The sequence below is a fragment of the Eschrichtius robustus genome, chromosome 20, assembly GCF_028021215.1.
Source record: "Eschrichtius robustus isolate mEscRob2 chromosome 20, mEscRob2.pri, whole genome shotgun sequence".
NCBI lineage: Eukaryota > Metazoa > Chordata > Mammalia > Artiodactyla > Eschrichtiidae > Eschrichtius > Eschrichtius robustus.
In genome coordinates this window covers 8,011,835-8,034,248 of record NC_090843.1, presented here as the reverse complement: position 1 = coordinate 8,034,248, position 22,414 = coordinate 8,011,835, and the positions used below count along the sequence as shown (strand labels likewise).

General features: G+C 53.9%; 1 protein-coding gene across 2 annotated transcripts; it reads right to left on the bottom strand.

Moving 5' to 3' along the window:
• Positions 1-3,459: 3,459 nt before the first annotated feature.
• UBALD2 (UBA like domain containing 2) lies at positions 3,460-9,102 on the bottom strand. 2 transcript variants are annotated; one of them, XM_068531445.1, is made up of 3 exons: positions 8,744-9,102; positions 8,294-8,356; positions 3,460-4,629 (listed from the first exon to the last, which is right to left on the bottom strand). In XM_068531445.1, exons 1-3 carry the CDS (start codon positions 8,861-8,863, stop codon positions 4,309-4,311), a joined length of 504 nt encoding a protein of 167 aa, XP_068387546.1. In that variant the 5' UTR covers positions 8,864-9,102; the 3' UTR covers positions 3,460-4,308. The 2 variants fall into 2 exon arrangements, with proteins under 2 accessions (XP_068387546.1, XP_068387548.1); XM_068531447.1 differs by having other exon boundaries at positions 3,460-4,626; positions 8,744-9,097.
• Between the last annotated feature and the right edge of the window lie 13,312 nt (positions 9,103-22,414).

Here is a 22,414-nt window from a genome sequence, read left to right as displayed (position 1 = left end):
GCACTGCTGAGGAGCTTTCCACTTACAAACCAGTCTTCACCCTCATGCATTAAGAGGCAGGGACCACTGTTGGTCCCACCTACAGCTGAGAAAGCCGAGGCACAGAGAGGTTAAAGTACTTGCACAAGGTCACACAGCTAGGAAGCAGCAGAGCTGGAGTTCAAAGCCAAGCCATCTGGCCCCAGAGCCAGCGCTGGTGACAAAGGGTAAGATCCTGGGATGGAGGACACAGCAGTGGACAGACAGCACAGGTCTGTGGCTCTCGGTTCCAAGTTGATTTCTTGGGGGTACTTAGCTTTTTTCTCCCCAGCACTCCATCGTCTACTCCAAGGGCACTTAAAACGTGTGGAAGCAGCAGCAAGAGGGAGGGTAGTGTTAGGGAAAATTCCTGCACCTATTTGTGTCAATATTGCCTAAACAGTCCCTGTATTAAGAGGGAATGTTACCAAAGAGGCAGGCTCTCGGCCCCTGATGAGGGCTTGTTTATTTTTAACTCAGAGAGATTGTAAAGGAGTGTGACTTAGGGGGCTCGTATGAGGGCTTGCCACCCCCACCCCCACCCCCAGCCTGATGCCCCAGCTCGGCCTGGCTACTGGGGCTGCTCCCGACTTCCCTGGGCTTTGTGCAAGCTGGGGTGGGCTGCTGGTGGGCGTGGGTGCGAGACAGAGCCAGGTCGGCTCCCTCCTTTCTCGCAGGTCCTTCTCTTCAACGGAAAGACAGACCCGTCTCCACCGAGGGGCGCCTCTCCCAGCCAAATACAGCTCACCTGCCCAGTGAGATGGCAGACCTGCCAGCGGGGCTGGAGATGCACATGGACGTGCCTCCTGGGGAGGGGCTCGAGGATCCCACCCGGGGGCCGCGGTCCACCACTTCTCACTGAGCAGAGCTATAAATAAATGTTGAGGAAAAAGCTTGGGGCCATGCAGCTTCTCTGGTCCTGGCTCAGGAAGGTGGAGTGAGAGGGAGGGGCCGCTGCAGGTCAGGTGGCACACCTCTTGCAGCCTGCCCATTAGGCCATGGCCCCCAAACAGGTTGGGCTGTTCTCTGAGGGTGCCAGGGCTTCGAGAGGGCTGCGAGTTGCACCCAGGGCCAGGAAGAGACAGCACAGGCCAGACCCCAGGCTCCGGGGACCGGCGGGCCTGCAAGCGGTCTGCCCTCTCCTGACCCCGGCTGGACCCGGTGCTGTGGCCTTCTCTGGCACCGGCACTGCCTTCCATCTGGGGAGGCTGGCCAGGGCACTCTGGTGAGGTTGGGATGCTTCATGTCTGTGCTCGAGCTGTACCTTGTGTATCTTGGAGCAAAGGTAAGGGTGGCAGCCCTCCTGCTGCTGGCAGGGAGGCTCCTGGCACATCCTGGGGGGGAGCGGTGCCACCAGCACCTGGGAAGGTTCCTGTTTGCTGTCCTCTGTGGCTTACCCTTGAGTGGCTGCTGCAGACGCAGGAGGGGCGCAGACCCAGGGGCCGCCAGGGCTAGGTCGTGTCCCTGTTCCCCTCCCCTCCCCGCCCCTCCCCTCCCCAGGAAGATAGAGCAGAAGTGTGCCTGGCATTTGCCAAGGGGTCTTGAGGCCTGGCCCTTGTCCTGCTCCAGTGTCACCCCAAACAGGCAAGAGGGCTCACTGCTGTCCCCCAGGTCAACTGTAAGGGACAAGCCCATCCCCAATCAAAGCCCCAGGGACAAGGGAGAGCTGCCCCGCACCCGGACGGAGGCCTCTGCAGTCATGCAAGCAGTTTTCTGCCTTCAGATCTGTTCTCAGCAGCTCCCTCCTCCAAGGTGGGGTTCCCCCCCTCCCCCCGCCACCCCCAGTCCCCTCTGACATGGGAAAGGGATGTCTGGGGTAAGAGGGCTGCTTCAGGGTGTGAGGTGAGGGATGACAGAGTCACACAGGAAAGTGTAGCAGGAAGTAACCGAGAAAAGGGTTTCTCCCTCGTCCCTCTGTGGGCACAAGAGGGTGGGGTTGGCTGGGGGTGTCATGGGTGGGGCAGGCGCTCCCTGCGGGAAGGGGCATCCCCCATCTCTCCCCATCTGCTGAGATCCCGTTCACTGTTGAACCCTGGGGTCCCAGTCGGCACCGCCCACACCCCCGCACCCTTTTCTCTGCAAGGGCGTGGCAGGGCCAGGCCCAGGCCTCCTCTGCTCCTGCCTGAGAAATGTCAGGTCACTGGCTCAGTGTCCCTGGCCTAGAATCCAAACTCACCAGCTTGGCAGGGAGGAGCGGCAGCCAGGCCTCCCCGATGCCCCCGGAAGGATGAGGAGTGACATTCCCCAAGCAGCCCAGGCCACCCCTGCCTCCCCGCACCTGGGCCCGCCTGCCTACCCTCACCCAGGCCGCCCAGCACTGACCGCCCACGTGCCCACGAGGGGCCTTCCCCTTCCAGCCTGGGAAAGCACGGGAGGGCAGAGTGAGGGGTGCAGGTGGGAGGAGTCTCACAGGTTTCCAAGCAGGAAACAAAACTGAAACGACAAACCCAGCTTCAAAGTACATGATCACATGCAGAGGGACCAAGGGCAGCTGCGTCCCCGGTTCTGCTCCACTCCTGCAGGGGCTGCCCCACAGGTGACCTCGTGAAGACACACGAGGCCCAGGAGCAGCACGGGCTGGCTTGCCAGGTGGGGCCCTTCCCAAGTGTCACTGCACGTTGGGCCTGAACCTCCAGACCCCGCAGCCCTGATCCACGGCAGTGCCCGGGCTGCTGAGAGAGGGAGGGAACGAGCCCACTCACACACGTTAAAGGGGTTTTATTTTGGCGGGGGGGCAGGGGGCTCAGGAGGAATCCCAACCCTGGGGCCAGCCACCCACTCCTCCATTTGGGTGGACAAGCTCCTCACGCACCTGGCCACCTGCGCTGGAGGGTCTGAGAAGAGCCCAACTGCCATCACCGCTGCTTCCGTTCCAGCGCCTGAAGGCCGAGCGAAGGTGGGAAGGGAAAGGAAGCCAGTCCTCTTGGGGACCCACCCAGTCTCTGTGGCTCCCTGATAGCCTCGGCTGACCTTTGGGACAGGGCCACACGACATGCACATGGGGACAGGTTACCCCAAAGGAGGCTGAGGGCAGGGACAGCAGAGACACGCTCAGCGGGAAGCGCCTGGGGGAGCAGGCAGAAGCGTGGGGCTGCCATCGGGCCCCCAGGTGGGGAGGCAGCTCCCCCACTGCAGGCAAAGACAGGGGCTCCGGGGCTGAGGCCTAGCCTGCGGCGGGCTGCACGGTGGCGAGAGCCAAGGGGAGAGGGTTACCGTAACCGTAACCGAGCCAGGACCCGTCCTTCCTCTCCTCCCCACGCCCAACCGGATCCAGCCTGTCACATCGGCCCCCTGGCCGGGATGCCCCTTGTCAGAGCATCCAGACCCGCCACACGGCAATGGAGCCGGTCGCCCAACTGCAGCACAGCCGAGCACCTCACCGCCCCTCTGCCCAAGGAGCACGCTCTCCACACCAAGGTAAAGAAAGGCACCGCAAACCAGGCAAGTTAGAAAAGTCTCTTTTAAGTTTTAAATTAAAATTTCACCCTGGTGAGATGATTGATTTGGGAACTAAATCCAAAGGCAAGCTCTCCACTCTGTTGTCCGCGGCCGGGCTGCACGGTGGAAGAGGCAGGGCGGCTACGGGGTTAAGCCCACCGGCAGAGCCTAGGCCTCTGACCCCCGCTGGCTCTTAAAGTCCCGCACAGGCCCTGCACACCTAGATGGAGACACGGGTGACACCGGGAGAGGCGACAAGAGCCGGACAGCCACTGACTGGGGCTGGGGAGAGCCTCACGGCGAAGAGGGCCCACACCTTCAGCCACCCGGCACCCCTGGGAGCCCCTCCTGCCGCCATCACGTGGAGTGGAGAGGCGGTGGTCCTTCTCCTGATTCCAGAAGGTATGACCTTTGAGAGGAGGCGGCCGGCAGACACCTCGTGACTGCAGGATCACACCCCCTGGCTTCCAAGCACCTGCGCCCGGGACCGGGGTGGAGGACGGGGTGCTGGCCCAAGGGGAGGCTTCTCTGGCCCTTCCCCGCTGACCCAACACCCCGTCAGCCAGCCCCATTCTCACATACATTAGTTACTTTTATATATTCATATATATATTATAGTTATATATTAAAAAGAGAAAAAAAACTTGCCTGAAGAGAAAACTCCTGAAGGACCCAAGTGGCTCAGGAAGTTTACTGTCCCCTCCACCCACAAAAATTCTCTTATAAAATCTTCCAGTGCGATCTTCAGGAAACCCCGCCCGCCCCAGCTCCCCACCCCGCCCCGGCCCTCCTGTGTCCCCACGACCCCGGACTGCCCCCCAGCTCCAGCCCAGCGCCCGGCGGCATCCAGTCTCATCTCTGGCCATCCATCGCAGCCACGGCTTTCTGCTGGGTGCCCCCCTGCTGTGCTCCAGGCGGCCACGTGGGCTGCGGGTGGTGGAGATGGTGGAAGCTGTGGGCCGTGGGGGAGGAGGGTGGGATCCAGGCGGCCTGGTGGCTGGGCGGGGACGAGGCCCAGAAGGGGCTGAAGTTTGCTGGGGGGGAGCAGGCCACTGCGGTCATGGGGCTATTGCTGTTCTGCAGGCCCTCGGAGGCGCGAAGCTTGGAGAACATGGCCAGCGCGTCGGGGAAGTTGGGCGGTGTGGCAGGCGTGTTGCTCGGGGTGCACATCTGCTGGGAGAGAACACTGGGTTTGCGAGGGCTGCCTGCAGCCCCGATCCCAGGCCACTGTCCGCGGGCCTACAGAGCCTTCCCACGGGGCTCACCCACACCGGGCCCTCCTTCCTCCCCGTTTTTCAGTCCATAAGCGGTTTCAGCAGGACAAAAGCACCCCTTGCACCCTGAGCCAATAAAAACAGAAAACCGGGGGCGGACTCCTACAATTTTTGTCAAAACCAAAGAGCGTTTCCTGATGCTTGGGAATGACGCTCTGAGTGTCAGAAGTAGATGGTTAATTCCGGCAGAAGCTAGGGTGTCAGATTAAAGCCAGGACAAGGGAGGCAGCCCAGGACACCGCTGCTGAGCGCCTCACCCTGGGTGAGAAACCAGCTGGCTCCTCAATAATCCGCCCTCAGACGTTCTGAGGCTGTTAGCCAAGGGAAGGCGGCCAGATCCAGGATCTCCCTCCTATGCCAACCCCGCGGAGGCTGCACTTGCTTGGTGCTTGGGTCCGTTCCACATCCACAGCACCAGCCAGCGGGCCTCGGGGCCTCAGCCTGCGTTCTCTCACTTCTCGTGAGGGTGCTAGGTCATTCTGATTATCCTCTCGGTTACAGATGAGGAAACTGAGGCCCAGAGCTCAAGTCACTGGACCAAAACCACACCACTGCAGGGCACAAGTTGAGAAGCCGGAATCCCGGGGCTCCCAGGTCTGCAGGCCCAAGCTCTTAACCTCTACCCAGCCCCACTCTGCACTTAAGAGTCAAGTGCAACTTCATGCCTGGGCTCCCCGAGGACAAAAACCGGCGTCTCCCGGCAGGCTGCCCTTGGCCAGATGCTGCCAGTGTCTCGTCCGCTCAGCCCGCTTTGTGAGGGCAGCTGCCAACGTCCCAGTGTCTGCTGTCTTCTGCCACTACCCTGAGCAGGGACCTCAGCCAGGAAGGGCAGGGGTGTGCTGGTGGGCGGTAAACTGGCAGCCTCCCTGCAAACAGCGGGGACCGCAGGCCTCCCAGCCCTGTGGCGTGGGGGGCATGGGGGTGCCACCCCCCGAGCACTTCACCAGGGTGCAGGGAAGAGGCGGCAGAGAACAAGGCCTGCCCAAAGCCAGTTCTGACCCCGCAGCAGCTTCTCCCTTTCCCAGGAAGCCACGGGAGCCCTTCTTTGAATTTCTCCTAATTTTAGCAACACCAGCCCCTCCCCCAGGCACAGGGCTCAGGGAGCAAGATTCTAGGGCTCCTCACCTTGCTCCCAGGGCTCTTTGCCGGGAGCTTCCACAGCTCTGCAATTAAACCCCAGCCCAGGAGGAGGACAGGCCCACGGGAGAGGGGCAAACCCCCTCTGATTAACTGGGCCGGCTCCACATCAGCAGCTGGGGCGCTCCAACCAGCGTCCTCTCCAGGGAGGCCACAGGACCCGGGGCAGGCCTGGCCCCACCCAGACCATTTCCCTCCTCCCTTCACTCTTCCCCGCCGCGCCCCCGCCCCCCAGGGCTGACTTCTCGGCAGCAGGAAACAATGAATGGGGGGTGGGGGGGACAGGCCAATTGCATCACAGCATCGTGACCGACTTCCCCAGTTCCCCGAGCCAGTGGAGCCTGTCTCCTCAGCAGCCGCCCTGACCCCCACCGCCCACCCACCCCACCCCCCCGCCCCCGACAGCGACGGCGGCCTGGATCAGGAGCAGGCCTGTGCCCACCTGCCTGTGTGAGCTCGGGCAAGTCCCTTAACCTCTCTGGAGTTTCTCTCTACTTCTATAAAACCAGGGGTTTGGACCAGGTCCTGGAAAAGTCCCTCCAGCTCTGCTTCTAACAGCTACGGATGGAGCTTCCCAGCTCTCAAGCATACCCAGCATCCACTGCACCCTGCTAATGTCCTACTGCTTCGCAACCACAGGGTCTTTCCCCTCTTCCCGGCCCTTCCCGATCTAACCCAGGAGCCCTCCCTGATCTAGGAAGATGCCTCCGACTGTGTATGTACAGTCATCTATGGGACAACCATTTATCAGTAACTCTTGGTCTGGGTCACTTCTGGTATTTTTATCTAACATTTTCCTTTGATTTATTATCTCTAAAAAAAATTACCAACTCCTTGAGGGCAGGGATGGCGTTCTGTGCGGTGCTTGGTTAGGAGCACTCATGGATACATACACTGATCATAATGTCTGTTAGAAAACCAGCCACAGCCCTTGAGGGAAGCTTCAAAAAGATTACAGTCCCTCAGGATGTGCAGGGAAGGAGCAACAGAACCTAAAAGGACCATCAGTCCCAGCTCTCTGGGGTGAGCCCCTCTGTTCAGGGCAGCACAGAGTGGCTGTGCTGGAAGCCTGGGCCTTTTGAAACGACCACAGTTGGTGGAGCAAACCTCAAGGCCCCTTTGGGAGGAGACGGAGGCAAGATGGAGGCAAGCTCCAGGCTCACACCGGAGCCTCCCATGGTCCGGGGTACAGGGGAGGGTCCCCTGGAGATGAACCCCTCTTGGGTTTACCAAGAGCCCAGCCTCAACTGCCACAGCCCTGCAGCCAGCATAATTCTCATCATATTCCGATGCAGTTTTGTTTTTTGATTTATACAAACAGCATGGGCTATTCCAAGAGAAAAACTGGTTAAAAGGGTCAAAACAGACCCCTCTCTACGTGTCCTTTGCAACTAGATGAATACAGAGCACCAAAGACAAGACACAGCAGAGGAACCATTTGCAGCTCCTCCAGGCAAGGCAGCGGCTCTGAGAAGGGAGCCACGGGCAAGGACACCAAGATGCCAAAAATGTACTCCAGAAGCCATAACAGATCTCCTGGGGAATCATGTTTTACAATCCCTATCTTGGGGCCCTCCCCCCACCAGCAGGGCTAATAGGTAACTAGAGAGGTAGAGAAGGCATTCCAATCCTCTAAAGTGAAAGGGATGTCCTATGCCTGTGGAAAGCAGGGCAGGAGGGCAAAGGCCCAGGCCTGGGGCCAGCTTGGAAAAGAGAAGAAAGCAAATCCAGGCCTGAACCACTTCTGTTTCCTGTGTTTTACGTATCTTCACCTACTGAGATTAAACGCATTCTTGGCTTATCTTGTCAAAAATCTGTAAGTCTTCCACGCTCAGGGTAGGTCTTTTTCCATGAATAGGAAAGAGTGGACATAACTCTCTGGGTAAAGCCCAGCTCTCAGTCCAGGGTGGATTTATCCCTTTCCAGTTCTCTGCAGAGCTGGGTTGTCTGGATCGGGGGCTGCCACTCCAACAGCAAGAGGGGGGCTCCATACAGACAGACATTCCAGGTCTCAGCCCCCTCGGGGCCCTTCACTCGGCCCGGGTTCCCCCGACGTCTAGTTGTCGTCCGAGCCCCCCTCCCCACTCCCTGCCAGCCGGCTACTCCGCCGGCCACCCTCGCCGCCCTCCTAGCCCCTGGCCCAGGGGGAGCGCCGAGCACAAGGCCTCAGGTCGAGCTACAGCAGCCCAGGAGGCCTGACCGCAAAGTTGGGCGAGCCAGCCGACCCTGGGAGCCGCTCTTTCCTGGAAGACATTTTGGCTCTTTGTTTACATCGCGGCTCGGCGCTCCCCGGCAACATGGCTGTCACCGTCGGCGCCTGACAGCGGCCCCCGGCCCGCGCCCTCGGCCGGCCGGGTGGGCTGCGGCCGCGGCGAAGCCGGCCCTCCAGCCCGCCGGCCCTCCTGCCGGAGCCCGGCCACACTTACCATCTGGTGGTGGTGGTGACTGTTGGGAATGTTGGTTTCTTGGAAAAACGTGCTCAGGGCGGTCTGCGGACAAACACAGCGGCAGGGCGGCGGTTAACGGAGACGGGGCAGGAAGCCCACCGGCCGGCCCTGCCCCACCGGCCGGGCTCATCCGCAGTGTCCGCGGCGCCGCGCTCGGGCCGCCGGGCCCGACCCCTCGGCCGGCCGGCCCGCGTCGCTCGAGGGGGCGTCCCCGGGCCGCGCGCGGAGGTACAGGGCGGCAGGGCCCTGCGCCCCACGCGAGACCATGAAGTCGCTGAGCGCCTGACGGGGCGATATAAATAGAGCTTCCCTCCCCCCACCCCCCTCTGTGGCGCGCGGCCGGGCGCCCCGGCCTGCGCCCCTGCCCCAGTGCCGGCGGCCGGGGAGCGGGGCCGGCCGGGAGCACTCGCTAGCTCGGCCCGCACGCACCTCGAACTGCCAGTGGGCCGCCTGCAGCAGCTGCTTCGCCTGGTCGGCCGCGCAGCCTGCGGCCAGCACGAACTGGTTGATCATGACCTGGTGCCGCAACTCATCCATGTTCACCGACATGGCTCCGGCCGGCGCCCCCTCCCGGGCTCGGCGGCCGCCGGAGGCCGGCTGCCCTCCGCTCGCGCTCGCCGCCGCCCACGGCCTCCGGACCCTCGCCCGCCCCGCCGCCCGCCGGGCGAGTGTTGTGGTCCGGCTCGCGCGGCCGGCCGACACCACAAACAACAGTGCGGGGCGGGGCCGTGTGTCCCAACGTTCAGGGGCCGCGAGCCGCCGCCGCTGATTGGCCCGCGCCGCTCGGCCGGCGCCCGGCTCCCTGGCAGACGTTCGATTCGAATCCTGCGGCCTGCGGGCCCGCACTGTTTCTCTTTCTGCCTGGCCGCGCCCATTGGCGGACGTCGGCTCCGTGGGGCTCCCCGGCATTGGCCGGACGCTGTGTTTTGGCTCGTCCTGGTTCATGATTGGCCACGGCCCGGCGTCTGGGGCGGAGCCTCGCGCGCTGATTGGTCTCCCTTGGACCTGTTTGAACTCAACTTGAAAACCTTGAGTGCCTGCTGATTGGCCGAGACCCCTCTGTTTGCTGTTGTAGGCTTGGGGGTGGTGCAGCCAAGTTCATTCATTACTTCATTGAAGCTGAACATGCTCAGCTGGAAAAGCAAGACAGAGTGGCTTTGACTCACTTCCTCTGAAAGATGTGGTCATCCCGAGAAACAGAATGATCAAAATAGAAAACAGACAGAGCCTTTGCAGCTGCTCAACTCTCAAAATTGTTTATTTTTTTTTAAAACTTTCAAGCTGCTCTACGTTTTTTTTTTTAGCTTTTTATTGAAATGCAACGTACCCCCTTCATGCCTCCTTCCAGCCACTACCCACCCCAAGAGCCCAACAGTCTTTCCCTACGTTTTTAGGACAAAAACTTTGCTCTCTGAAGACGAAAACTACTGTTAATGTACACTATAAATACAATTGCAAGGGGGAAACGAGACTTTCTCGGACACTAATATTCCAAGCTAAAAAACTGTTTTTCCTTAAATTAATTGGCCTAACTGAAACTTTAATTTGTTTCTATACAGGTACCGGCTCTCAACCCTTGACATTTAAAAACAAAGTTTATTTATATGCACTGAGCTTCCATCTTCCGGATTAGGATTTAACCTTCAAGGTTTGTGCTTGGGATTTGTGCGGGTGGGCAAAGAACTAGGAGTATAAGCAGACTGAAGAAAGGCCAAAGAGTTTAGGAAGGTAAACATTGCTAGGAATTCACTGTTAGAATTTCTGTTTCTAAAAAACTTAGTAAATTCCGGATCTGAAATACCAGTCAAAGAGTATATAATAATTAGTTAAGAGTCTTCAGAACGGGAGGCTAAGAAGAAAGCAAGCCATGGTTCTATTTTGACTTTGCCTAAAGTGGATTTAACGCTCCATCTAAGAAAACTTAACCATGTAAAAAAACAGAATATAAATAAGGAAAAAGTTACACCCAATGTCTATGTTCTGATGAAAAACAGCCTCGGGCACTATAATGAGTTTGTCCCATTTAGTTAGTCTTTTTGTTTGTTTGTTCGTTGTTTGTTTTGAACGGGCAGGAGTCAGCTTTTTGCCGCGGCCACAAGACCCATTTCTCTTCCCGTAATTGCACTTGGCCACCCCCAAGTGCTCACGGGCTGAGACCTGGAGTGTGACTAGAGAGTCAAGTACAGCTTGCAGCCCTTCCCTTCCAGTAATTGCAAGGTGAAAACAAAAGAGAGTATCCAGCAGCTGCCATTGCCAAGGGGCCTGGCCCACGAGCAGCCCAGAACAAGGAAGTACTGTCACTGTGGGGCTCCAGTTTTCACAAGTACATACAGTTGTCAAGCATGCCAGGGCCATGAGTAGTAGGATCTAACTGGGCAGAGGCATTTCAGGCTGCAGGAGCCCTTAGGTCTTATTTAAGAAGTTCTCAAGGAAGGCAAAGGTCCTGAAAACACCAAAATTGCCAAACCTATTTTTTTTCTTGGAAATCAGTGTGGTTTATTCCAAAGCTTTCTTTAGTTTACCATTTCCAGGGCACAGCTGTAGGCACCTGGCAGAGGCGTGGAAGACAAAGCCCCCAAGCCATTCTGGTTATCTGCTGGGAGCATAAAGTCACCCTGGGCAGAGAGAGCAACAGAGTTCTGCCTCTGATTTGTGGCCGTGAGTAGTGGAAATGCTTAATCAGTACTTTGGCTTCTGAGAATCTCTTTAGCGATGTATGAGGATAGGGCTTCCCCTTCTCGGGCTGGGAAACAGGAGTGCCCCCGTCCTGGGAGCGCAGGGAGAATGAATGAGGTCGTGTTTGTAGAGGACTTTGAGCTGCTGGGATGAAAGCAGCTCCCCAAGTGTAAGGTATTATTCACTGAAGGTATTATTATTTTAATCTGAGAGGACAGTGTGCATCAGGTAACACAGAACAATAAAAACATGCCCCTTAATAACGAATAAAACACAGTAGTAGCCTTGGAAGGAACAAAATCCTTGTTACATCAATGATCTAGGCTACAGAACAGGCCATGTTACAACTAAGAGAAACAACCTCAGCCAGTATTTCCTCCGGGCCCGGATAACAAGGATGTTGTGAATGCAAGTCATTGAGTTGGTGCAGAGACAGGCAACAGTAAGTAGCTGGACCATCACAAACAGCTGCCATTTACCAAGCACTTCGTGTAAGCCAGGCACCTTTTGAAGAGTTTACTGTCTGTAAACTCATTTCAATCCTCACAACAATCCAGAATTCCATTTCACAAGCAAGGCAGTTATGGCACAGAAGAGGGGAGGAGCTTACCCAAGGTCACAGTAATAAGTGCTGGAGTGAAGCATTGGCCCAGTGTAGTTCCAGAACCTTGTGGTTAACCATTACACCATACTACCTTCCTTAATGCTGCAGTGTCACCTCAGTGGGGCTCACAAACAAGAGCTATCAAGGGCACTGGGACTTGCACAGCAGACGCTTGAGAAGTAGTGAGCCCCAGATGGGGAAAAGGAGGCACCAGCTGTCTTGGGCAATCATGGGGGAGGGGTGGAGAACTGACATTCCCAACCTCTGTCTCTGCAGTGCATTCCATTCCTATTCCTTTTTTCTTCCTTTCTACCTCTTACTCCCCAACCCAAACAGATCCAACAAAACTGAGAGAGGGAGGGACTTTCCTGGCGGTCCAGTGGTTAGGACTCTGTGCTTCCAAAGCAGGGGGCGTGGGTTCGACCCCTGGTCGGGGAACTGAGATCCCACATGCTTTGCGGCACAGCCAAAAAATTAAAACAAAAACAAAAACCAGAGAGGGAACTTGGGGACTCTTGGTACCCAAGGCCCACCACGTGCAGGCTCCCCGTGAAACTTTGTACACCTCTGCACACCTTCTCTGATTTGAAACTTCTAATAGTCTTGAGGCTCAGAGAGGGTGAGGAACCTACTCAAAGTCACACAGCCCCTGCTTGATTTATGGTAGCAATGGGATTAGATCTCTCATTTTCTTCCATCCCTTCCTTCCCTCCCTCCTTTTCTCCCTCTTCAAATTCTTATTTCTTGTTTCCCTGCTGTTGCTTCAAGATGCCAAGACAAAAGGACGAGGTGGCCAGGAGAAGCAGAAAGATGTTGAGAGAAGGAGAGGGAGAATGGGAGAGGATGAAGTGCCAGGTGAAGAGACCAAGTGCAGACAAGCAGCACCAAGGTCTGTGGGGCAGCTGGGTTAGGCTGGACCCAGGCACTCCTGGAGGTGGGATGGCTCCCTTCTCCTTTCGTGGACTTCGAATGCTATTGCCAGCCCTTGTTTGTTTAACACAACCTATTTTTTTTTACAGCTAGTTGCCAGAGCAAGTTCATGCTATTTCTACTATACGATGGGCAAGGTAAACTTTGCCGCTTTTGAAGCATTCATTTTTTTCCTAGTCTTTTTCCTTAAAGAAGATGGGGGCTTAGTGCAGGAGTACTTCTACTCCAGGCAAATCCCAGTCCTCCTCCGTGATCATTGAGATTTTGTCTCAATGACAAAACATTATGTCTGTTGAGAATGTACTCTGAACCCAGCTCTGCGCCATTCTTTATTTGGATTACCTTGTTTAATACAACAACCCAGGGGGGTGGGGACTGTGCATATCCCCAACTAACAAAGAAAAGCAGGGTCAGAGAGGTTAAGTGACTTGCCCCAAGTCACTCAGCTAGCTCAGGGTGGAGCTGAGATCTGAACGCAGGTACCTGTGTTTGCTTCCAGAGCTGGTGCTCTTAAATATCACAATCTACTTTCTAGCCCTGTCCACCCCCTGGAATGCACCTTATCTTCTCTCTCAGTGGTACTGAAAAGACACAAAAGCTTGTCTGTATTATTGGAAGTAGTGGGAAGGTCAAAGCCAGTCCTCAGGTGATGAGTTTATACTGCTTTATACCAGATTACGTTTTCACCAAATGTCACATGTCCACAAGGGACAAAGGCCATACCAATCCCAGCACAGTTAATGGCAGTTCCCAGAAGGAGCACTGGTGGCCTGTGCTCTCTGCCCTGTACCTGCCAGCCCCGTGATAAGGCAGCCCCACCTCCCGTTGCCAGGTGTGTCTTATGGTAGGTAAGTCTCTGGCAACACTTTCGAAGGGAGGTGGGTCTTTGCCGAGGGGGACAGGAAGGGAGGGCAGGAGACAGCCTTCTTAGGAGGGTCTTCCTTCTCTGGGGGCCTCAATCGTCTGCTTGGACTCAGGCACCTGCCACTTTCTCTTTATGGGACAGGAATTGATCAGCCTGGAACTGGGCCTCTCTAGCCCCATCCATGAGTCCAAAACACAGGAGGCCCGTTGCTGTGGCAGCCACTGACTTCAAGGTTTGAGACAGCCTTCCAACCTGACACACCTTTTCTTTTTTTTTTTTTTTTCGAGAACTGTATCATACACCAAGTTTGTGTATAACCTATGCACAGTTTGAAGAAGAATAATAAACAATCACCCACATACCCAACATAGAACTGAAGTCCAAGACTAGTACCTTTGAAAACCCTTGCATGACTCTCCCCAAATGCATATTCCTTTCCTCCCCAGACACATAATCCTCAAATCTGCATTAAGCATTCCCTCCCTCGCTTTTTCTTTTTTATAAATTTATTTATTTATTTATTTTTGGCTGCGCTGGGTCTTCATTGCTGCGCGCCGGCTTTCTCTAGTTGCGGCGAGCGGGGGCTACTCTTTGTTGCGGTGCGCGGGCTTCTCATTGCGGTGGCTTCTCTTGTTGTGGAGCTCAGGCTTTAGGCGCGCGGGCTTCAGTAGTCGTGACAGGCACACAGGCTTAGTAGTTGTGGCTCTCGGGCTCTAGAGCGCAGGCTCAGTAGTTGTGGTGCACGGGCTTAGCTGCTCCGCGGCATGTGGGATCTTCCCGGACCAGGGCTCGAACCCGTGTCCCCTGCATTGGCAGGCGGATTCTCAACCACTGCACCACCAGGGAAGCCCCTCCCTTGCTTTCCTTGGTCATTTAATCCTATGTGTAGGTGTCTCCAGACAAAGGCGATTGTGGGTCTGAGACATTGATCCCATTAAGTGACTCACCTTTCCCCGGGCCCAGTCCCTCTCTCCTCCAACTCTGCTGGGTGAGCTCAGTGAAGCCCCCTGAGCAATATGATCACTCGCAACAAGGGCTGGCTTTCTTTTTCTCTTTTTCTCATTTTCATGACCTCAGACAGTGGCTCTGATCATAGGATCAATCATAGGAGATTGTCCAAGAAGGCTCCTTGGAGGAGGGAGATCTGAGTTGGGAAGGATTTGGGTAGACAGAAAGGAGACGGAAGGGAATTTTTGGAAGTGGAAACAGTGCAAACTAAAGCACAGAGTTACCTTGAAAGCAAGTTTATAGCAAGACCCATTGGGGCTTCTGTTGGGAAGTGGGGTGGGGGAGACACTAAGCTCGGAGAGGCAAGGGTTGGAGTGGACCTGCCCTGGGCAGCGGGGGAGGAGGGGGCTGAGTATCACTTCCTTTGTCCACAAAAAATGGTACATGCTTCCTCAAGTTGGTGCAGAGACTCCGTAAATTGGTCAGGTAAGGCTAAGCTATGCTGAGGTAACTACAATCCTACAGTCTTACTTCTCACCCATGCAAAGTTCGCTGAAGTTCGGTGACTCTCAAGAAAAACTGCCCTCTGGGCAGTGATATAATGATCCAGCCTGTAGGAGCTTCCACTGTCTTGTAGCTCCGAATTGGCAAACTACAGCTCTTGGGCTGCCTCCTGTTTTTGTAAATAAAGTTTTATTGGAACACAGCTATATTTATTTGTTTATGTATCATCTATGAGTGCTTTCGTGCTACAGCAGAGCTGAGTAGTTGCAGTATGAACCACAAAGCCTAAAACGTGTCCTATCTGTTCCCGTGCACCAGCTAGAACTCGGCAATGAGAGGCTTGGAGGGTTGAGTGTCGGCAAGTAAACGCTTTAGCCCAGAAGTAATACACCTCTGCTCACGGTTCATTGTCCAGAAGAATCACATAGCCTCTCCTGACTTCCAGGGAAAAGCAAAGTCGATCTTCCGCACGCCCAGAAGTAGAGATCCAGGGACTGGTGAACATTAGCAGTGTCTAAACAACCTGCATGCGGCTCTTCCACAGGTACCAGGCTGTTGGGCAGTGAGGATGAACCTATTTTCACTTGCTTATCTCTAAATCCCAGAGTCATAGAGGGAATATAAATGGACCAGGACTCAGCAGAACGGAGAGAAATGTTGGAGAGGTCTGGAGTTTCCAATGAGATGCTGTTGAGGTTTTGGAAATTTTCAGAAACACAGGAAGCCAGGGTACATTGGGGAGAAAAAAAGGGAAGGCAAGTCCTGGAGGAGAAGCATTTGTTTAAAATAAAGCCCCTGGTCGGTTTTTTTTTGCAAGTTTGGCAGTGACAGGTGCCCTCCTGTCAGGAACACAGGGCACCTCGGGTCAAATGATGGATGTGCGCTTTTTCCTGATTTCAAGAGCGAGCCCACACCACTCTTTGGAGCAAGCAGGGTGCTGTTAATAAACACAGGGCAGTGTTCCACATAAAGAGGAAGGAAGTCTCTACTGAGAATGAGAGCACTGGGTTGTACACAACAGAATTGGGAAACCACCAGAACGCGCCTTGTCACCAACAAAATCCATGCCCATCACGCCCTGAACCCTGAGAGCAGGCAGAGAAATCCCGTGACCTGCCCTTGGGGAGCTGCCAGACCAGAGCTGTCCTACTGCCTGGGGTTTGTACGGAGCCCAGTCATCAGATGGGATTGTGCAAGGACACAGGATGTCTGTCCAGACCTGAAGGCAGTTACAAAGCACAGGGTTCACCAAAGTGTCTATAGGAGAGAAGTTTAAGGCCAAGAAAGACTTCCAAAGACAAGAGGAGACGGGGGTCAAAGGCCTTGTTGAAAAATGGTCCTAATTCAGATGCGGAGACGAGGTAGAAGGAGGTGGGATAAGGAAGGCAGATTAAACTTAGAGAGACAAGGTGAAGGTGAGGTGGAGAGAAGTCCCCATGCGTTGCCCTTTTTCACTGGTGCCGCTACAGAGAGAACTACTCTGCTGGCTCCGTGACCAGCGGGCCTGGCGCAGGGACAGGTTTTCCCCACGGAGGCTGGTAGGACAGGCCATCTATGGGGAAGACCTGGGGCTTTAGGCTCAGGTGAACCTCAGGCAGGTTCCAGCTCCCTGCGCCTGGTGGAGTGAGCTTCAGTTTCCTCATCTGGGAAATGGGAACAATAATCCTACTTACCTCTTAGGGTTGTTTTGAAGATTAAATGAGCTAATGCATTCAAAAGTGCTTGGACGGAGTCATTGTTCAAAATCGATTATTCTTTGTAAGTATTTAACTAGTCATTTATCTAATGACTCTTACCCATATGGGAAACGATGTGGCCAGTCCTTCTGGGGGATTCGAAGAAACCTAAGGCCAGGGGTGTGCTGGCAAGCTGGCTCTGGGGAGTGCGGGAAGCCCTGATTGGCAGCATTTGATGCTTTCTGTGGTTTAAATAGTCCCATCATGGCCAGTTTCAAGCTACTGGCCGTTTAACAACTTGGCTGGCAAAATTCCGAACAATCAGCTCTGGAGAGCAGGCCCCAACCCAATGGGCTTTCTCTCTAGTTAGCAGATGACACATAAATGAAAAGTTAACATTGGTGGCTCGGAGATACACAGCCCAGTCCCCAGATGACCTATCCAGAGGGCCTCTGAGGGTGACATTCGCCTCCAGTGCAGACACTGGGGCTGCCGTGCGTTGGGAAGAAGGAAGGGGTGCAGGCTGGCTTTTTTTTTTATCTGGCCATTCGGGAGCCCACAGGCACGATGGGGGAGATGTGTTCCTGGCAGTTTGGGTTCCAATGGCGCAGAAAGGGGGTGTCTCAGGGGATCCAAGCCCTGGGCTCTGCCTCCCTCTATTGTAGTTCTGTCATCTGCACCATGAAGGCACGGGTTTTTTTTTTTTATGTTTTGGCCGCGCGGTTTGCGGGATCTTAATTCTTTGACTAGGGATTGAAACTGGGCCCCCTGCAGCGGAAGTGTGGAGTCTTAACCACTGGACCGCCAGGGAATTCCCAAAGGCAGGGTCTTGAATGCACATCCTGGCTCAGAAATCCTGGACCCCTGACTTTAAAAAGTTATCTTTTGGGGGCTTCCCTGGTGGCGCAGTGGTTAGGAATCTGCCTGCCAATGCAGGGGACACAGGTTCGAGCCCTGGTCCGGGAAGATCCCACATGCCGCGGAGCAACTAAGCCCGTGCGCCACAACTACTGAGTCTGTGCTCTAGAGCCCGCGGGCCACAACTACTGAGCCCATGTGCCACAACTACTGAAGCCCGCGCGCCTAGAGCCCGTGTTCCGCAACAAGAGAAGCCACCACAACGAGAAGCCCGCACACTGCAACGAAGAGTAGCCCCCGCTTGCCACAACTTGAGAAAGCCCACGTGCAGCAACAAAGACCCAACACAGGGCTTCCCTGGTGGCGCAGTGGTTGAGAGTCTGCCTGCCAGTGCAGGGGAGACGGGTTCAAGCCCTGGTCTGGGGGGATCCCACATGCCGCGGAGCGGCTGGGCCCGTGAGCCACAACTACTGAGCCTGCGCGTCTGGAGCCCGTGCTCCGCAACAAGAGAGGCCGCGATAGTGAGAGGCCCGCGCACCGCGATGAAGAGTGGCCCCCGCTTGCCACAACTGGAGAAAGCCCTCGCACAGAAACGAAGACCCAACACAGCCAAAAATAAATAAATAAATAAAAATAAATGTACTAAAAAAAAAAAAAAATGTTAAAAAAAAAGACCCAACGCAACCAAAAATAAATAAATAAAAAACAATTATCTTCTGGAATCCAATTGTTTCATAACAATATTTTTATTATTGAAGTTTAGTTGATTTACAATGTTGTGTTAGTTCCAGGCGTACATGACAGTGATTCAGTTATATATATCTATTCTTTTTCAGATTCTTTTCTCTTATAGGTACTAACGATTTTTTTAATTAAAAAAAATGTTAGCATTTATTGAGCCCCTGCTGAATGCCTGGAACTGTGCCAGGGCTTTACATAGCTTGTCCAGCTGAATGTTCAAACAGCTCTTTGCTGTTCTCATGTTCATCTATAGAGGAGGAAACTGAGGCTCAGAGAGAATGAGGAAATTTCCCAAGATGCACAGACAGTAATAATAAGAACTGGGCTTTGGACCTTGCTCTGATTGGCTCCAGAGCCTGATATGCCTTTTGCCTTTGGAAGCTGGGGACATCCTGCATATAAGTACATATCAAGTGAGCTATACAGAAAATTATTCACACAATAAGACTTCTGAGAAAAGAAGAGCCAACTGTGGGCCACGGTTCTCAGAGGCGGCTTCATGGAAAAGGTCAGATTTCAGCTAGGTGGGATTGACTTCAACACACAGGTGTGGCACAAGCCAGGTTTTTTACGAGCAAACACATGAGCCGGAATGACAGCTGTTTTCAGGGTACGAGGGGGGTTTATTGGGACACAGAGGGAGAAGAGAGCTAGGGGATAAAATATCTGTCTCGTGTAGGGTAATAGGGAGCCACTAAAGGTATACGGGCAGTAACATGATGACAGGTGTGTATCAGGAAAGTTAAGCAAAGAGTGATTTTTAGAAGGTATGAGAGGAGAGAGGGCCAAGATGCAGGAAAATCAGAGAGGAAGCTAATGAAATTGCTAGGCCTCTTTTCATACACAGATAGCATCTTGGACTATAAAAGGTAACAGTACACGACGAAGCAATATAATAAATATACACCTCACGGTACATAAAAGAGATCTCTGGCTTCCAGCAGAACCACAACAGTAAGTGGTATCTCCGTTTATTACTCTGACAGGCTCAACACACGATCTTTGAAGTGTCCCTGATGAAGATAGTAGGTGTCACCTATATGAACAAGCAATTAGCTCAGGAATAAATGTGTCTTTGTAAATGAAGTCACGGAATTGGCCAATGCTCAGACTTTAGCAGGGACGCACCGTGAGTGTGTATGTGACACTTTTAACCCGCTTGCTAAGAATCTGATCTAACCCTCGGTGGTGGGTCTCACCCCCTTTTCTCATCTGCCCTTTGGTTCCCGTGCCTGGGAGGAGATGGATTACTGATCTGACCTCAGCTCCAATTTCAGGGGAGTAGAGGGAGTGTGTAGGGAGACTCCAGCTGAGAGAAGTTCCCTGGCTTCCTTATGCCAGCTTGAGCTCAGGATTGGATAACTTCCATGGCAGGGCGGTTTATCATGTGTGGGCACTGGTATCACAACAGGCGAACATGTGTTTGTGTTGGATTTCTGAACTTATTCCTTGAGTTGATTTGTCCTCTTATACCGGCTCTAGAAGTCAACCTACCTTGCAAAAAAAGAAACCAAACCAGCAATACGGGTTTCCCACAGCAAGGCCCAGTGCACGAAGCCTGGGATCCCTGGGTTCTGAGCCAGGCTGCCACTGGCCTGGCCTTGAGCAAGTCCCTTCCCCTCCCCAGGCTGTAGCTGCCTCATCGTTCGGGTGAGGGGGCCTGGACTAGACGGTCTTCCGGCTTCTTTCAGATCTGATGCTCCAGCCAGGACTCGTGTTGTCAAGAAACCCTGGGAGAAGGAAGAGAATTTGTTCTCAGTTTCTCCCTTTGATTTTCTAAGTAACCGCAGTTGAGCATAGAGGTGTGGAGGCTGTCCCCACGCTGCCTCTTCCACATTCTGGTTTCTCTGGGTAGCAGGAGACAGATGCTGGGCTTTTTGCCTGCCTGAGTGTTTCCCCAGGAAGAGCAGAGGGGGCAGCGGATCCAAACTGGGCTGAAATGTTAGTGGTGCCTTCTTTCACGCTGATTTTATCACACAGCATGTGCAGCCCCAGATGGGGCTGAGCTCAAAACCAGAAGGGCAGGGAAGTGAAGGCAGAAGCGAATGTACAGAAACGAGCTTACGGGCTCTAGTGTTTGATAGAAACAATCTGGGAGGGACTTCCCTGGTGGCGCAGTGGTTAAGACTCTGTGCTCCCAACGCAGGGGGCCCGGGTTCGCTCCCTGGTCAGGGAACTAGATCCCACATGCATGCTGCAACTAAGAGTTCGAATGCCACAACTAAGGACCCTGCCTGCCACAAATAAGACCTGGTGCAACCAAACAAATAAGTAAATAAATATTTTAAAAAAAGAAACAATCTGGGACTAAAGTAAAGCAAAATAGAACGAACTCTCCTAATTTCTTTAAAGGAGTCCTTGAATGGGATTAATGTCCCAGGTCTTTAAATGCCAGATGCCTGGGCAGCAGGGCTGGAGCCAGGGTGAGGCACCTGCATGACACTAACGGTGAGTGCCAACTTCAAGGTCCCACCCCAGGCACCTCACTCTCCCCACCCAAGCCACACCGGGCAGTGTAAACATTGTCTTTCATTTCTATCTTCACTTGAAAAGTAGATTAAGAAGCTACAAGCCCAACTGTAGTCTGAACAGTTCTCCTTTGTTAGAGGCACACAGCTGAGCAGGAAATTAACAATGAAGGATTCACACTTGGCAAGAAGCAACATGTGAAAGGCCGATTGCTGATTGCCTAATGGGCAAGGTTATTTTCCTCAACAGAGAGCCTTAGGTTGTCAGAGGAACCGTTTGCTGGGTCTCAAAACATTTAGGATCAGCCCCCTCTGTCAGCGTCAGCCTAGCACACTGATCTGAAGCAGGATGTGAAATTCTCTGCTTGTGCTTTTAGCTTTAATCCACTTAAGCCACCGGCCAAGGACTGAGAAGAGAGATCAGGGGCTGTGTGTTGTGATTGGGCCCATCTTTTGGATACTCAGAACAGCCAGGGCTCTAACCTTCCGGTCCCCCTAGCCCAGGCAGAAGGGCCAAGCAAACAGCCAAGAAGGGGCCTGTCTTAGCTCCTTCAGGTCCCCAAGGTATCCCCTGCTCTGCTGCCTTAGGAGCGCTGTGCTACGTACAGGGCAGCGCCCATCAGCTCTTCACCTACAGGCTCTCTCTCCCTCCTGATACAGGAATCTGTGCAAATCTTCGAAAGGAGTGGATGTGTTACGAAGGTGGAAAATGCACATCTGAGCTGAAACCAGGACAGCCAAAATGAACAAAATGAAAAGCTCAAGGGGATTAGCTGACCTAGAAATTACTCATCCCTCTGTTCCCCTCCCCACAGCCTTCTCCTTTCTCCCTTCGACCCAAGGTTGAGAAGAAGGGCGAAGACCTGATAAAATACGTGGCTTTTACCTCCCTGCCTTCCTCGGATGCTTAGAGGAAACCCCTGAGACCTTTAAACGCCGGGCTCTCCGCTGGGATTCTCCGGAGGGCTGCATCCACAGCTTGGAAATGGATAGGATGCCTTGAGGCTATTTACCCAAAGGATGCATGGTATTTGCATGTAATTTCCTTATGCACTCTGCGCCACCCCTCCCCAGACCATTTGTTCAAGTTAAAAGTATTTTTATGGCTCTCTTGATGGGAGTCATTTCTGGATTTTTCCTCTTGTCTGTGCCATCTTCTCCCTCAGGGCCTCCCCTTGGCCCAGATCTCTGGCAAGGGAGTCAAGAGGCACCAAGGAAGGACCTGGGAGGAATGCAGTGGCGGCTCTTCCAAGGGTTTGCTTATCTCGCCTGCACCCTGAGCACCCGTAGAGGTTTTCTTTTCCAAAACTGTAACATTATGTGATTATGTTGTAGACGGTGGGACTCTAATTCAATTCACAGAAAGTCTCTTTGAGCTAGAATTTTCCCTCCTTTTCTCTTCTGTCTCATGACCCTAGGCAGCCCGTTATCATTATCGCTTCTTTTTTTTTTTAGACTGAGTCTTGATTCACTAATGGCTTCTTCGCAACAGCCGGTGAGGATTGGGCTATTTCACAGACAAGGAAACTGAGGCTTGCTATGAAGGGCTTAGTCCAAAGTTACACAGCTGCTTAGGGTCTTCATTTGTCCAACTCAAAGTCCAGTGCTCTTTCTCTGCCTCAGTTTCTCCAAGTGTGAAATGGGATGTTAATAGCACGTACTTCATAGGGTCGCTGTAAGGGATGGATGTTTTACTATATGTAAAAGTGTTTAAAATAGGGCCTGGCACATGGAGAGTGTTTAATAAATGCCCACTAATGTTACTGTGCTAGGCCTTGTGTTTTACTATTCCGAGCACTGGATTCATGACTCATTTGTGGGAGGAGGAAC

Bases quoted from the DNA above. Each gene is read 5' to 3' on its own strand.
- UBALD2 (XM_068531445.1), bottom strand. From the start codon at position 8,863: ATGTCGGTGAACATGGATGAGTTGCGGCACCAGGTCATGATCAACCAG. The intron at 8,357-8,743 runs GTGCGTGCGGGC...GTTTGTCCGCAG, and splicing joins CGGCCCACTGGCAGTTCGAG to ACCGCCCTGAGCACGTTTTT. The intron at 4,630-8,293 runs GTAAGTGTGGCC...GTTCTCTCCCAG, and splicing joins GTCACCACCACCACCAGATG to CAGATGTGCACCCCGAGCAA.